The 16,316-nt window shown below is 40.8% G+C and overlaps 1 protein-coding gene across 1 annotated transcript in view; it reads left to right on the plus strand.

The window, feature by feature from the left end:
* Window positions 1–16,316, plus strand: part of LOC136857234 (uncharacterized) — a 229,969-nt gene that overhangs the window by 166,534 nt on the left and 47,119 nt on the right. The window contains exon 6 of the mRNA XM_068225001.1: window positions 12,909–13,041. Coding sequence (XP_068081102.1) covers window positions 12,909–13,041 — 133 coding nt within the window. The remainder of the gene's footprint in view (window positions 1–12,908; window positions 13,042–16,316) is intronic.

Here is a 16,316-nt window from a genome sequence, read left to right on the forward strand (position 1 = left end):
GGGTGGACATCAGAGGAGAGGCTTTACAACTCACAGACACGCTGCATGGATGAGTTGTAAAGGTGCTACACAGTGTTTGCCAAGGTACCATGTGCAAAGAGATCTTGAGGTTGCTTGAGGGATGCTATGTTGCTATGGTTCCACTAATGCATTAATGGCATTGAAATGTGTTGAAGCTGGCAAAGAAGCTCCAATAGTAGGTACACTCCTCAGCTTCCACTTGTCTTTTCGCACAAGACACTTTCTCATGGCTGCTAGCTTTTACTAGTTGATAGCTACCGTACACCTTTAATAATAATGTCATTTCCTTTACGTCCCACTAACTACTTTTTAAGGTCTTTGGAGACGCCGAGGTGCTGGAATTTAGTCCCGCAGGAGTTCTTTAACGTGCCAGTAAATCTACCGACATGGGGCTGTCGTATTTAAGCACCTTCAAATACCACCGGACTGAGCCAGGATCAAACCTGCCAAGTTGGGGTTAGAAGGCCAGCGCCTTAACCGTCTGAGCCACTCAGCCCGGCCCGTACACCTTTGAGTGATATAATGTGCCCTAGTTAGTGTGACTCCTGCTGGAAAAGTTAGCAATTTTCAGGATTCAATTTCAGGTGAACACCTTACAGTGTCTGTACCAAGCGGAGGGACCATGCATGTTAACACGCTATGGCTATGGAGCCAAGGTCTGCATTTGGGAGATGAATGGGTTTGAACCCCATCATCGGCTCTCCTGAGAATGGTTTTCTATAGTTTCCCATTTTCACTTCCAGGCAAATGCTAGGACAGTTCCTATTCACAGGCCATGGCCGAATTCTTCCACCTCCTTACCCAATTTCATTCACCATGAGTTATTTCATCTCGATACCCTCCTCAACTGAGGTTGGTGACAAGAAGGGCATCCAGTTGTAAAAACATGCCATACAGTTTCACCTAACCTCATCCCTAATCCTGTAATGGCTAATGGGACTAAGTGGCGCACACACATATATGCCTCTGTAACACTCTCTGGAGGTTTTTCATGTGCTCCTCAAACGCACATCCTACTATAAGGATGCCATCTAGGTAGACCTAGCAGGCATCCTGGGTGAGCTCTCCCAGCACAGATTCCACCATCAGTCGCTCGAAAGTCACAGGTGTGTTACGCAGTCTGAAGGGCATTACGGTGATCTTTCACAATCCTTGTGCGGTAGAGAACATTGTTTTCTCTTTGTCCTCAGGGTACAGCTCCATCTGCCAATATCCCTACTGAGCACTAGATAACGTGTCTAAGGTGTCATCTGTTCAGGGTAATGGAAAGCAGTCTTTCTTGATGACATCATTCAGATTCCAATAATCGACATAGAAGTGGAGCATTTTCATGAATTCAAGTCTTTACTAGCACAAGAGGGGACGACAATGGACTGCTGGATTCTTCAAGCACCCACGCTGCTTCATGTCGTTCAGCATTTGGTTGGTCTCTACAGAATATTTGGGATAGGGATCATGCCATTGGTGTTTACATAATGGAACAGTCTGTCAGTCCCCTTGTAGCCACCTCTGGTTAATGTGAAAATGTTCTGGAACTCCTTAATCAGCCTCTTGAGTTGCTCAAACCTATCTGCCTCTAGATGTCTTCTGGTGTGTCAGATATCACTCTCTGAAGCGTACCACCCGCTTCTCTAGTTTCAAGCACCTGTGTGTCTGCTGGTACCATGAGATAGGCTGGTTCACATGTTCCGAGCTCAGACTCGCTGGAAATCCATTGGTCCCATGACATCGCATTCCGATTTCGTACTGGCGTGAGCTCTGTCAGGACTGACCTGATAAAATCCACGTTCAATGGCTCAGTCCGGGTTCCACTGATCTGCTGTCCTCCTTGAGAGACCTCTCCAGTTGTGTCGTCACCATCACATTACTACAAGCCGGTATCACTTTCTTGTTGGGTAGTGTTAACCCTCACTACTTGGAGGCGTGTTTCAGGGCATCAGAACATACAGTAATTTCTTGACGACTAAACTCAGCCATAGCATATGCCTTCCCACATCACCGGTTGCTTCATAAACATGGAGTGCATCAAGAGCAGAAGATGACCTCATAGGTGACATCTACGACTAAGGCCAAAATCCATAGACTTATCTGCCCCAATGCCAGGTAGAGTAGCGCTACTTTCAGGGTAGGAATGCTGTCTCATGAAGCCGTTCATGGCATATAAGGGCAGCTTGGCTCCCTTTATCTACCTTTCGAGATGGCGAATGTCACGCCATTGCCTATCACGACATGGCACGGCCTTTCTCCAAGCCACTCATCCACAATTAGACTGTTGTCATTTCTCTCGGTGATTACGTCTGGTGTAAAGCGAAGGCATGGTAATAATGGCACTGATGAGCCCTCTTCTTGTTGGCCCCTACTTGTTCCCCAGGGTGGAACTTCCAACTGTCAGCAGTCATTTCTCCACATGACCACACTCGCCGCATACCAGCAGATAATTTTTCTGGAACCTTGGTATTCTGCTGCTGGCAAGCATCGTTCCAGTGGTGACAAGTGAATATCAGGGTTCTCTTCGCACCTGATGGTTCATACCCTCATCGATGATTTTGAATCTGCTGAGATCTTTGCCACTTTTGTCCTCAGGCTGATGGTGACGTCCTCCTTAAGGCAAGGCTCCCCTTCGAGCATCGGGTGTTGAGGATCTTGGCATAACGAAGCCCGTAAAAAGAAAGCGTAGGCAGCCTCACACCACTTAATGCCTTGTGGGCAGGCTGTTCTACCTGCGCTGCAAATTCCTGCAAGGATTCACCTATGTGCTGTCCCCTCTTCTACAGTCGGATTCAGCAGGTGGCAGCCAGCTGGTGGCCACCGTAGCATCCCTTAAGCAACCTCAGGATCTCTTTGTACATGGTACCTGGTCAAACACTGTGTAGCACCTTTACAACTCATCCATGCAGTGTGGTAATGAGTTGTAAGGCCTCTCCTCTGACGTCCACCCATTATTGTTGGCTCCAGGCTCGAACTGGGTCCTGAACATCACCCAAAATAAAGGTTACTGATTTATTTTGATGGTTATGAGGATATGTACAGATTGTAGGAAGGATGTAAAAGAGATAGTATATGTCACTGGTAAGACCCCAATTAGAGTACAGCTCCAATTTATGTTACCTTTACCAATATTACTTTATTCAAAAACTGGAAAAGATCCAAAGGAAAGCAGAGCAATTTTATTAGCAGCCTGACAGTGGAGTTTAAACAGCTCATGTAGAATGGGCCGCAGTCTCAGAGTAAGCCTTTCTATTTTACACCTGACCTGTGCGTCTGGGTGTGAGATCATGATGGTAATGATGGTAAGGCAGGGAGAGTGAGAAACCCAGTGTCAGCACATAGCTTACTCCTGTCAAATAACACCAAGGGGTCTGCTTGAAGCTTAACATCTCCATCAGACAGACGAATCACCATCAGCAGCATCATATACACCCTCACTTCTTACTGTACAAGCATCGCAGGGAGGTTTTTGAATTGAACCCAGGCTTTTGACACGCAATTTAGTGATTAGGAACATTATACCACCACCTCTCCTACCCTGCCGGCTAACATTCTGATGGGGAATTTCTTTTCAACAAGTGGGACTTGAAGCGGCCAACTATAGTGTCAGACCATAGAGAGTTCATGCCTTATCGATCATGGTAGCCAGGTGGCCACAGTATCAAAGAGGAACAATTACAAGTTTAAAATGTTCAGTCTAGTTATAGGAAGAATGATCCATTGATATGAGGCCTAGAATTTTAAAAAGTAAATGCCCTGTATATGGTTAATTTCCTTTTCTGAGGGGTTGGGTATTTTTACTGTCTCCAACTTTCTTGAGCTCAACAACACTAGTTTCCTATACATGCCAGACACCGCCCATACTCGCTGGAGGCTCTGGCTTAAAGGGCTGCACCACTCTAGTAATAGCCACACTGAAAGAAATGAAAATCTACAGCCTATTTCCACTGGGTTAGGAATGGAATGAATGAAGCCTCCATCTGGCAGAATTGAAGGGTCCAGGGGAAAAATGATGAGGGTCCATTTATTTTTTGATATATTAATGCCATCTGTTAGCTCAGCCTTGTACTTTTGCTATGCCATGTGCTAACAGGGGGAAAACGTTGACAGTCCTTCAATAAACACAGTGAAAGATACAGGTTACGGGGGTAAAAAATGAGAAAAAACGATGAGCGTCCGCTTAGAATCACGTGACACACATTACTGCCAGCTGGTGCTAGAAAGACAAGGTGAGGCCAGTGTTGTTTACTTTGTTGTTGTGTTGTGATTATCTATATTGTCAGTAGTTTTCAGTATCTTTTTGTTGAGTATTGTTTCTTGACTTGTTTTCTGCCGGCATGGAAAGTGATTTTAGTGAAGTGAGTGATGAAGAATGTGAAGTCGGATCAAAAAATACCAAAAACAGGAAGAAGCATGGTCGCATGAGTTAGGCCCTGACTGTTTATGTAAAAGGTTATCGTGCATCAATAATGTCAGTGAGAGTCAACAAAAACACATTATCAGTGAATTTAATGCAATGGAAACATATGGTGAATAAAACTCATATTTAAGTGGCTTGATTACAGTTTTACCGGTACAAAGAATTCGGGCTCACAAGGACAAAGACAAGAAGTTTGGTACCGTACTAGATGTTCATTTAGATTGCGGGTTGAAGAAGGTGGTTCCATGGTTGACAAGCAAGTATGTTACAAGGCATTTAAAGCTATCCATGGAATAACAGCTCATCGGGTGCAACGCATTCAGATGTCACTTGCCTCCAAAGGGGTAAGCCCTAAAGCTTAAAGAGGTAAGCATAGCAATAGACCTCACAAAATCTCAAAAGAAACTTGTGGGCATAATTTTTACTTTATTAATCACTGAGGGGCCAGAAGTCACATTATTCAATTCAAGATACCAATAAAATTTATCTTCCGGAGACTTTAAATATTGCAAAACTGAGCCACATGTACAACGAGAAAATAAAGTTTCATATGAAACTTTCAGAAATACCTTTGAAAGCAACTTCAACATTTCCTTTGGGTATCCGAGGATGGATACTTGCAGTATTTGTGACGAGTTTAAGGCAAAGAAAAATGCTGTTACTGAAGACATCAGGACTGCTTCAGTTGAGATGATAGAGGAAAAGGCAAAAGAACTTGACTGCCGGGAGGTTTCACAAAAACTTCATTTAACCAAAGCCGATAAATTTTACTCCAGTTCCAGAAAAAATGTCAGAAGGTAGAATCCCTCACAGCAGTAGCCATGGATTTTCAAAAAAATTTACCGACACCAAACATCAAAACAAACGATGTTTACTACAGGCGACAACTAAATTTTCACTCTTTTAATATTCATATCCTGTCCAACAATGATTCAGTTTTCTACACCTACGATGAGACGTTAGCTTGAAGAGGACTAGACGACGTTTACTCCTTTCTTTACCATTTTGTGACTGAAATTCTCCCTCAAACAGTTCATGAACTTGTGATTTCTTGTGACTCTTGTGGTGGCCAGAATATGAACTTCACCATATTCCGCTTTCTCCATCATCTCGTCATAGAGAAACATCAGTTTGATTGCGTGAAGGTCTTCTTCCCAGTTTGGGGCCATTCCTACGTGAAATGCGACTGGAATATGGCCATTGCAAACCAGAAATCAAACGTTGAAACCCCAGATGAGTGGAGAGAAGTGATTGAGAACAGCCGGTCTAAGCCATTTCCTTTCAAAGTAATTGACTGCAAACGAGAATTCTTCAAAGGATGGACCAAGCACTTGGAAGCAGTCTATAAACCCAAGTGTCCTTTCCCTACACATCCAATTCGTTGCCTGAAAGTCGAATCTGACAGTCCTGTTATGGTTTTTCACCGTGACACTTTTTGTGGAGCTTATAAAAGTTCCAATGTTATGTGGCAAGCATCAAAAAAAGGAAAAAAAGGATAAACCACAACCAAGATGACTACCACTGGAAACACTCTATAATGGACCTTTGCCACTTGCGACAGCAAAATACAACAATCTCCAGCATTTGAAAAGGTTTCTGGAAAAACTGAAATCCAGATATTTCTATGAAAACCTTCCACAAAGTGCTGAAGTTGGTGAAAATGATGAAGACCTATATTTGTTGGACGAACTGTTGGACTAAATGGAGTGTATAAAGTAAGTTATTTTTATACTCCATTAGAAATTAATCTTATTCCCTCAGAGTCATGTTACTAATTTTTGGAGTAGGCTATATTACTAATATTGTTATAAGAACCTTCTATAAAGTGCAGCATTTCGTGAAAAAGAAGAATGTTTTATGGATAAACTTTTGGATTAACAAGACTATAAGATGTAGTAATAATTTCATTATCTTGTCATACTTAACTTTTTTCATTTTTAACAATAAATTATTAGTAATAAGTCTTTTTGAAAAATACTGACTATAAAGTATTAATGTACACAAATACATCAAATATTTCTGGTACCAAAAACCCTTAGAAATTGATTATTACATAACAAAAAGGTATGAATATTAGATTTTACTGATGTTTTGAACAAACTGTCCTAATGGAGCCTCCCCATTTTCCCCCTGAAAATATGTGCAACACAAATAGTCCAGTCAAGTTAAACATGAAAAGGGGGTCGTGCTTCCAAAAGGTCCGGTCGTTCTGAATTTTGTATATGTTGTTAGGACCTAAACCAATATTAAAAAAACAGATTTGCAATTTCCAAAGTGCTGTGCAAGCAGTGGTGTACCCAAAAAACCATGAAAATTTCGGACTTTTTTTGGATTTTGCTCAGTATCTCAGTGAAGGAAGGGTCTGACCGGTACAGTTACTCTACATACTTTTAAAGTAGACTAAATGTGCTACAATTTGAGACCAAGGCGTGCTCTATACAGGCATTGATTCCCAAGATACAGTTCTTCAAAATTAGGCATTTTTTTCCAAAAAGTGAATTTTTTCAGAATGGTCACATACAGTATTTTGTGAAATATCTTCTAAAATACGCATCCCACGTCAAATATTATATAAAATGAAGTTATAGTAAATTGAATTAGCTTTCATTTGAGACCAGAGTGGTACCTGTAAGCCCAGCGGTTCTCTTAAAAACTGCAAATAACCAAGAACAGTCATAAGTGGGTTTTGGGAGGAAATCCAAATAAACTGTTCTCACAATCTTTATGGTTTTATGGTTTTATTTATTTTTTATTGGAACCTTTATTTGTACACTGTCCACAAGATGCTTTCTTTTGTCCACGCAGCCGGACATTTTTTGTACGCTAAGTGCGCGCACCTCTACCTTCAGGATATGATGGCTCTACAAGATCGGATGGATAAAAGTGAATACGACATGTTCACAAAAGGATCATTCACCATTCAACGGTCTGACAAGTTTTAGTCTGGGTTGTGGTCAGACCTAACAATTTAACAGAAGCTGATGCGATCCATGAAGACCTACGGTGGGTTGACCCAAGGAAGGGGAATCTCCGACAGTGTGCTGGCAAGGTGGTGTTTATGGTGAATATATGTGAAGAGCTTCAAAGATTTTGCAGCATCTCATGTCCTACTGGGGAGCAGCACATAGGCATGAGACCTTCTAGAATCGTCCGAGATAACAGTGATGTGGGTAAACTCAAAAACTGGTTTCCTCTCCACCCTCCATTTCCCAAAACTGACAGTTTGCTTTCTATCAGTAGTGGTTTTCTGACAAGTCCTGAGGATTTAAAGGGTGACTTAAAGTATGAATGCGCCCCGTTCCCGATGTCTCTGTTCAATGCCCAAGGGCACAAAATCCACTCCGTACTCTGCCTTCACTCCTCTTTCCAGACACATGCCGATAGATGCCAGCACTCACGTCGTTTTGGATGGTGGCTACCTCTTGCACAAGGTCATGCGGCAGCAGAAGAGCACAGTTCGAGCACTTTTGGTGCGTTATACCACCTACATCCGTAACCACTTTGGGAAGAATGTCTCCATCGTTTCTGATGGCTACCACAAAGATGCTACAAAAAAACAACACCAAAACAGCTGAACAACTCTGGCGCTACACAGCTCATTCCAGCTATGAATTGACGTTCGATGAATCCGCAGTAATTCAAATTGCTCAAGAGCATGTATTGGGCAATGAGAACAACAAGAGATGCCTAATAACTCTTCTTTGTGATGCCTTTCAGAAGGAGGGAGTAGAAGTGGCTGTTGCCGAAGAAGATGCAGATCGAGAGATCGTCATGACGGCGCTTTCAAAAAGAGCAGTAACCGATCGGGTCATCATAGTTGGAGAAGACATTGACCTGCTTGTTCTTCTCAATGGTTTAGGCGCTGAAGAGGAAAACGTCTACCTTCAGAAGAGCACAAAGGACGAAGCTGGTTGCTGTCATTACTCTACAAACTCCTACAATCACCAAGACTCCCAGCGATCACCAGAGACGGTACTATTCACCCACACGTTTACCGGGTGCGATACCCCCCACCCAGCATCGTTTGGCCAAGGAAAGACCAAAATCACAACACTCCTGAGCAAGAGTGAACCACTTGCTGAGCAAGTGGAGGTCTTCCTTCGGCCAGACTCCACCCCACAAGCCGTGAGAGAAGCAGACATCAAGTGCTTTGTGGCTCTTTATGGGGGTGACATTGCGAGGGATACTTTGGTTTTCCTGTGTTATAAGACGTTTGTCACTTCAACGAGCATAAACCTCACCCGTTTGCCACCGACGGAAGATGCCGCAGGCCACCATGCAGCAAGGTGCTACCTCCAAGTGCAGAAGTGGCGAGGAGTCGAATTGAATCCCACTGATTGGGGGTGGAAGCTGTCTTCCCAGTAACTCTCCCCCATCTCCACCACCATGGATCCTGCCCCTCCTGCCCTTCTGCAAAAAATTTCATGTAAATGCAAGAAAGGATGCTCTGGGAGCTGCTCATGCAGAAAGGCTGGGCTCCACTGCCCAGTCCTCTGCCAGTCATGCGGTGGCAAATTGTGCATTAATGTCCCGGATATGGAGCTGAAATGCTCAGACGATGAAGATGACCCAACTACAGACTGGGCGCCTCTTCAAGCGTCCATCACAGTCATCAAGACACTATCTTTGTGCGAGCCCAAGCCCGGGCCATCTAAGATAAAAAGAAAGGCATGATTTGGCAACCAAAACACAATTCCTACATGATTTATATTAGTTTTATTTTTTATGTAAATGCAATTTGTCCTTATAATAGTTATCATGATGTTTGTACAAGCATTTTAGTGTGTAGGTATATAAAACAATGTTTGACGATGACGTAATTCCTGATAGGTATATTACTTTTTTTCATCAAACAAATTTTTTACAGTAAAAAATTTAACTGTTTGATAAATAAAACAATAAAAAGATCTGAGAACCATGTATTTGCATTTTCCCCCAAAACCCACTTATGACTGTTTTTTATCTGCCATTTTTGAGACAACTGTTGGGCTTATAGGTACCAGTCTGATCTCAAATGAAAGGTAATTAAATTTACTATAACTTCATTTCATATAATATTTGACATGGGATATGTATTTTAGAAGATATTTCACAAAATATGTGACCATTCCAAAAAAATCAACTTTTTGGAAAAAATTGCCTATTTTTGAAGAACTGTGTCATGGGAACCAGTGGCTATATGGAGCTCCCCTGATCTCAAATTGTAGCAAATTTAGTCTACTTTAAAAGTCTATAGAGTGACGATATCAGTCAAACCCTTCCTTCACTGAGATATTGAGCAAAACCTTAAAAAAGTCCAAAAATTTCATGGTTTTTTGGGTACACTGCCGCTCGCACAGTACTTTGGAAATTGCAAATCTGGTTTTTTAATATTGGTTTAGGTCCTAACAACATAAATTCAGAACGACCGGACCTTTTGCAAGCACGGATGTACATCTTGACTGGACATAAAATGTTTTGAAAAACTGCATTAGATTAAATTTATGTTCTAAATTTTTTCTGTCTTAAATGCTTTAAGTAGGGTGCATACATACTTTATTATGCTAAAAACCTGATACTTTTTCATTTTCTGAACAACTACAAACAGTGGACCCTCATCGTTTTGGATCTGCAACCTTCAATTGTGCTGACTTCCAACGCTGTTGTACTCCTCTAGGACAATGATTAATGACTGACAGATGAAATGTAATGATATTGGAGAGTGTTGCTTGAATGAAAGATGACAGGGAAACCTGTCCCGCCTCCACTTTGTCCAGCACAAATCTCACATGGAGTGATTGGGATTTGAACCACGGAACCCAGCGGTGAGAGGCCGGTGTGCAGCAACCTGAGCCACGGAGGCTCTTCAGTAGCCATTGCACTAAATTCGAAGACCACATGTCCAGTACTTGGCAGCTGGTGCCATCCGATGGTAGTGTTGAGCAATGCGTACCCCTGGGGTTTCTTGCTCGAAACAAAATAATATTTATGTTATGGCAGTTAGAGTTCAAAAGCCTCAGGAGAGGAAAAGACCATATGTTACAGCCATATGCCTTAGCATTTTTCTAGGTAAAAATACCTGTATTAGATATTGAAATAATTCTAATGAAGGTTAAAAAAACTATTTTAAGAACAGTGAAAGTCTTCAGTTACATTCACTTCTGTCGGACATACAATTTTTGATGACCTATTTTGAAAGAATATTTTTGACAAGATATTTCATGAATATCCTAGTTGACTTCACTGTACATATAAGAAAGATATTATCATATATTGGGTGGGGAAAAATTGGCGAGGTCCCTCGAATGATTCTATAGGTGCCACTCAGCAGATTGCTTGGAAATCAACCAAAACTCTCACATCATATTAAAAGAATTAAATAAAAATTCTTAGTCATCATAACCACAATGGAGTTAAGAACATAAACACACGGTAATGTCTCCAAAATAAATATCATGTAAAGAAATAAATAGATTTTCAACAGGAATTTAATGGGAAAATGTTGCATATCCATGCAAACATCTCATTACAGTGGAATACAAATTGAGAATGCACTTCAATAAAGACACGATTACTTAAAAACATTCATAATATAAGTATTCCATAATTCCTACTTTCAGTATACAAATTTATTAAAATGAAATAAATATACCCAAGTCAAGTGCTACTGAAACAAGAAAAGAATGGATATCAACGTTATTCCTTTTATCCTGTTAGGTGTCTATTTCTTATCTCGAACAACTCCACCTGCTTGTATACAATTTTCCACAACCTTTCAGTATCTTCCTTTTGTTATCCTTCCATTCATTAACATTTTCCTGTCTTCTCCCTTTGTTTAAGTTGTGAAATAGGTCTGGAGACAAAGATATTGCAGAGATTTCTGCCTTCTTCTCAGAACATACAACATTTTACACAGATACCAACTTTTAGACGAACAATGAATGGACTTCTAGTTCAGATATTTCCCAAAGACTGCAGCACTTTCCAGGCATATGAAAATACAATATTGCATGTCCAACCCTCGTACCATTTCTGCGGGGTTGGGTAAAAGTGAGATGAATCTTCGTAGTGAGTTTGACAGGATGTCCCACCTGACGTCAACCTCAACAAAGGAGTTAAGAGATTAAGTGAAAGATGTGATATATGAAGTAGAATATGGGGAGATTTGAAACCCGGTGCCGGCACATAGCCTACTCCTGTAGGATAGCACCAAGGGGTCTCTCCAAGGCTTAACATCTCCATCTGATGGACGAATCACCATCAACAGTGGCATATGTCCTCACCACCTCTCCTACTCTGCTAGCCAACATTCTGATGGTGAAATATTTTTCAACCAACAGGACTCAAACCGGCTAATCATGGTGACAGGCCATTTAGACCTAATGCCTTAACGATCATGGCTACCGGGTGGGCATGTGAATATACAACATTATTCCACCAAAACATCACTTTTGGAAAAAGTGGCGCTTACAGCATTATTCGAGGGTGCTCTTCAATTTCTTTCTGCACAATCATGAATATTCGCCTGATGAGGCTGCTATAGAGTTGAGGCAGAGAAGTCACCGAGATCACTACAGCCAATGGTACAAAAACAGAGTTAGGTGTCATTCGGTTTATAACTGTGATATAACTGTCCAGTTTAATGTTTGTCGACATGGAGCATTATAAGTACCTTATACTTTTTTTTTTACTTCTCTAAGGGCACCGCACAAACCCAGAGGAGATTCATTATGTTTATGGCAAAGATTCTGTAACTGACTGGAAATGCTGGAAGCGTTTTTCAAGATATCAGTCTGGAATTATTTTGTTTTAAAAACAATTCTTATACCGACAGAACTACAAGTACTGACAAGTCTAAAAGGATTAGTTAAACACACCTCAAGGAGAACAACAGAGGAATTAGCACAAGAACTGAATAGGGTATATCATCCTGTAAATGTGATCAGCCAACTGAAGAGATTTTTTTTTTTTTTTTTTTTTTTTTTTTAATGTTCATCACTGTGTTATTTGGGTACCACATGAACTAAATGAACAGAATTTGGTTGTGCATGTCTGCCTGCAATTCTGTGTTGAGATGGAGTCGACATGATCCATTTCAGAAGCAGCTGGTGATGAGAAGTGGATTATGTGTGATAGTGCTGTGAAAAAGAACATGACACAAAAATAGATGCTAGTGATATCACAGTTATAAACCAAGAGGGTTGTGTTACCCTTGGTTTTCGTGACCTCGACAACTTCTCTGCCATCGCTGTATAGCAGGATTGCAGCCTCATAGAGCAAATACTCATGGTTGCGAGGAATGAACTTATTTCCCTACCCAATCTTTTCAATTATGTGAATGAAAAATCTTATGTCCAGGTTAACAACTGTGGCATGGAAAACTCCTTTGAAGAGTTGAGACAAACAATTGACCACCAGTAGGAATATCACTAAGTCCTAAAATTACATTGATATTGAATGAATTGAATGAATGAATACTGTACCACTATATTTGTTTCAGGGTGGTATCTTGGCAGGTGTGCCCTATATCACACGCCTCTCCGCTGGTTTTGTATTTAGCACTCTTGGGAATCATTTCCAACAGAGAAAAATAGGGACGGTCACAAGCATGCGTAAAGGATTCACTATCTTCTGTAAGTAAGTTATTTCTTGTGATTTTATTCCTTATGGGGAAATCAAGTTGTATAAAAATAGGAACACACTATAGAATGAACACAATGACAGGTCACTAAGAAGATGGAGCTACAGAAAGATGAGACAAGGACAAACATGTAAACACTAAAGGTCAAGGACAGTCATCACATTTTCTTTTGAATAGATAGGCTTTCTCCTCATCAGTTCCTGTTCTAAACACTAAAGGTCAAGGACAGTCATCACATTTTCTTTTGAATAGATAGGCTTTCTCCTCATCAATTCCTGTTCTTCTACATCCATCTCTTCTCAGCCCTCAATGAGCTAATTTGTGCTTCCCAGCTTCATCAGGACGGTAGGCATAATAAACACTCACTGAGGGACCATCTTGAGAGATCTTCAGTTTGACGCAGGAAGTCTAGGGTAGGAAGAAAGCCAGTCAAGTATAGGAAATGGGAGGAAACATGAAGATGAATATAGGTGGTAAAGTACAGGGTCTCTCTTATAAACTCAGACCGAAGGCACAGTGTTTGTACTCTGCGCTACAGCAGCTGCTTCAGCCCAACTTACTTCGCGTGCGGCTGCCCTGCTTTAAGCGTGTATACAATCATATATGAAATCTTACCTTATAAAAGATGCTGAAGTGAGGGACTTCATAAACACCATTAGGATTTTCTGCACACCAATAGCAAGAGTTATGACTGTTCACACGACCATTAAGATGAAACCAAGCCTCATACGAAAAGAACACAAATAAACAATCATTCAATGATGCAAGATACCATTCACAGTATCTCACTCTTGTGGCTAGATCAGCAGGTTTTAAACAAAAGGCCAGTGTAAACCTGTACAGTTTGATGTGTAACAGGTTTGTAGTCGGTGGGCAGAAGAAACCAAAATCCCTACTTGTGCAACTATATTTTGATTTATTCAATGACCGTTCAAGATTCGCACCAGTGTCATCAAGCTTTTTCTCTGTTAAAACTGTTCATGTGCATGCATGTTTTTATTGAGCCAGTAATTTCAAATGTATTTACAATTACATAAATCTGTGCTCATGAAGGTGGAACTTCACCAAGAAATTGCAAAACAAATGCATGGCATAACCGTCGAGCCAACTCGTACTTAAAACAACTTTTATGTACGAATGTACGGTGTTGCAATGATAACTGTCTCAACATGTTAACAGCTGGGATTAATAATAATTAATGTTATTTGTTTTACGTCCCACTAACTACTCTTTAACGGTTTTTGGAGACGCCGAGGTGCCGGAATTTAGTCCCGCAGGAGTTCTTTTATGTGCCAGTAAATATACCGACACGAGGCTGATGTACTTGAGCACCTTCAAATACCACCGGACTGAGCCAGGATCGAACCTGCCAAGTTGGGGTCAGAAAGCCAGCGCCTTAACCGTCTGAGCCACTTAGCCCGGCAACAGCTGGGATTCAGACTGGCTACTGATGCTAGGTCAAACACTTGCACGTGCGCTCGCCTCCCATATGGATGCTTAGGTCTCAAAGAGTAAAGCGCTGCTGGACGGTCTGGGTTTATAAGAGAGACCCTGTGTTAGGAACACAGGACTAACACAAAAGAAGGAAAGGATCTCAAAGGAATAATGTTTTAGAAAGAAACAAACAAGTGTCAGTCATGTAAATATAGAAACACAAAGGAGCACACAATAAGGATGAAATACATTGTCAGGTTATTGTACGAAGAAGGAACAATAGATAGAGGAGAAAAGGACAAACATGAAAACATCAAAGCACGAGGACCCTCTCCACATATTCACACACAGCCATATTCGAATAGACAGGGTGTCTCCTCATCAGTCCCACATCCACCTCTCCTAGAAAGTTAGAGTAGATGAAGCATTATCTGATCCTGTGATCATTAAGAGGGAAATTCCTCAAGGCATTATTATTGGATCTTTATGTTTTCTTAAATATACAAATGATATGAGTAAAGGAGTGGAATCAGAGATAAGGCTTTTTGCAGATGATGTTATACCGTATAGAGTAATAAACAAGTTACAAGATTGTGAGTGACTGCAAAAATACTTTGACAACATTGTGAGATTGATACCAGGCAATGGTATGATGATAAACAGGTTTAAAAGTTAGGTTGTGAATTTCAGTAATAGGAAAAGCCCTCTCAATTTTAATTACTGTGTTGATGGAGTGAAAGCTCCTTATAGGGATCAATATAAGTACTAATGTGTTAATATAAGGAAAGATCTTCATAAGGGATTGTAGATAAGGGGTACAGATCTCTGCACATGGTTATGAGGGTATTTAGGAGTTTTAGTAAGGATGTAAAGGAGAGGGCATATATAAGTCTCTGGTAAGACTCCAACTAGAGTACGGTTCCAGTGTACAGGACCCTCACCAGGATTGCTTGATTTGAGAACTAGGGAAAATCCAAAGAAAAGCAGCTCGATATGTTCTATGCGATATCCGACAAAAGAGTAGTATTACGAAAATGTTGCAAAGTTTGGGCTGGGAAGACTTGGGAGAAAGGAAACGAGCTGCTCGACTAAGTGATATGTTACAAGTTGATATCTTGATCCTTGATATTCTATGCGTAAGCTAAATGTTCCGAAATGACGTGGAATGAGATTAGTAGACGAATAAGTTTTGAGTGGTGTTTTTAAACGTATGAAAGATATGAAGATAAAGTTGGAATTCAAGATGACAAATTGAGGCAAATATTTGTTTATAGGAAGAGGAGTTAGGGATTGAAATAAATTACCAAGGGAGATGTTCAATAAATTTCCAAATTCTTTGCAATTATTTAAGAAGAGACTAGGTAAACAACAGATACGGAATCTGCCACCTGGGCAACTGCCCAAAATGCAGATTGATTGATTGATTGATTGATTGATTGGATTCTCAGCTCCAATTAGCTCATTTCTGCTTTCCATCTTCATCAAGAGAGTGGGCATAAACATTTACTGAGTGACATGAGATAAAGATGAACACAGTTGGTAAATGATTAGGAACACAGGACAAAGAAAAGGAGAAGAGGATTCCCACAGGATGATATCAGTTACTTCTCGGTATCAAAAACACTAATTTTTCCACAAGAGTTAAACTAAATCGCATATTTTTCCTTCTCCATGCATTTAGACACATCATTAATATTCATGGCTGGTTCGAGGTCCACTCAGCCTACGTGATTAGAATTTAGGAGCTATCTGATTGTGAGATAGCGGCCCCGGTCTAGCAAGCTAAGAATAATGGCTGAGAGGATTCGTCGTGCTGACCACACGACACCTCAT

Source organism: Anabrus simplex, chromosome 1 (genome assembly GCF_040414725.1).
Source record: "Anabrus simplex isolate iqAnaSimp1 chromosome 1, ASM4041472v1, whole genome shotgun sequence".
Classification (NCBI taxonomy): domain Eukaryota; kingdom Metazoa; phylum Arthropoda; class Insecta; order Orthoptera; family Tettigoniidae; genus Anabrus; species Anabrus simplex.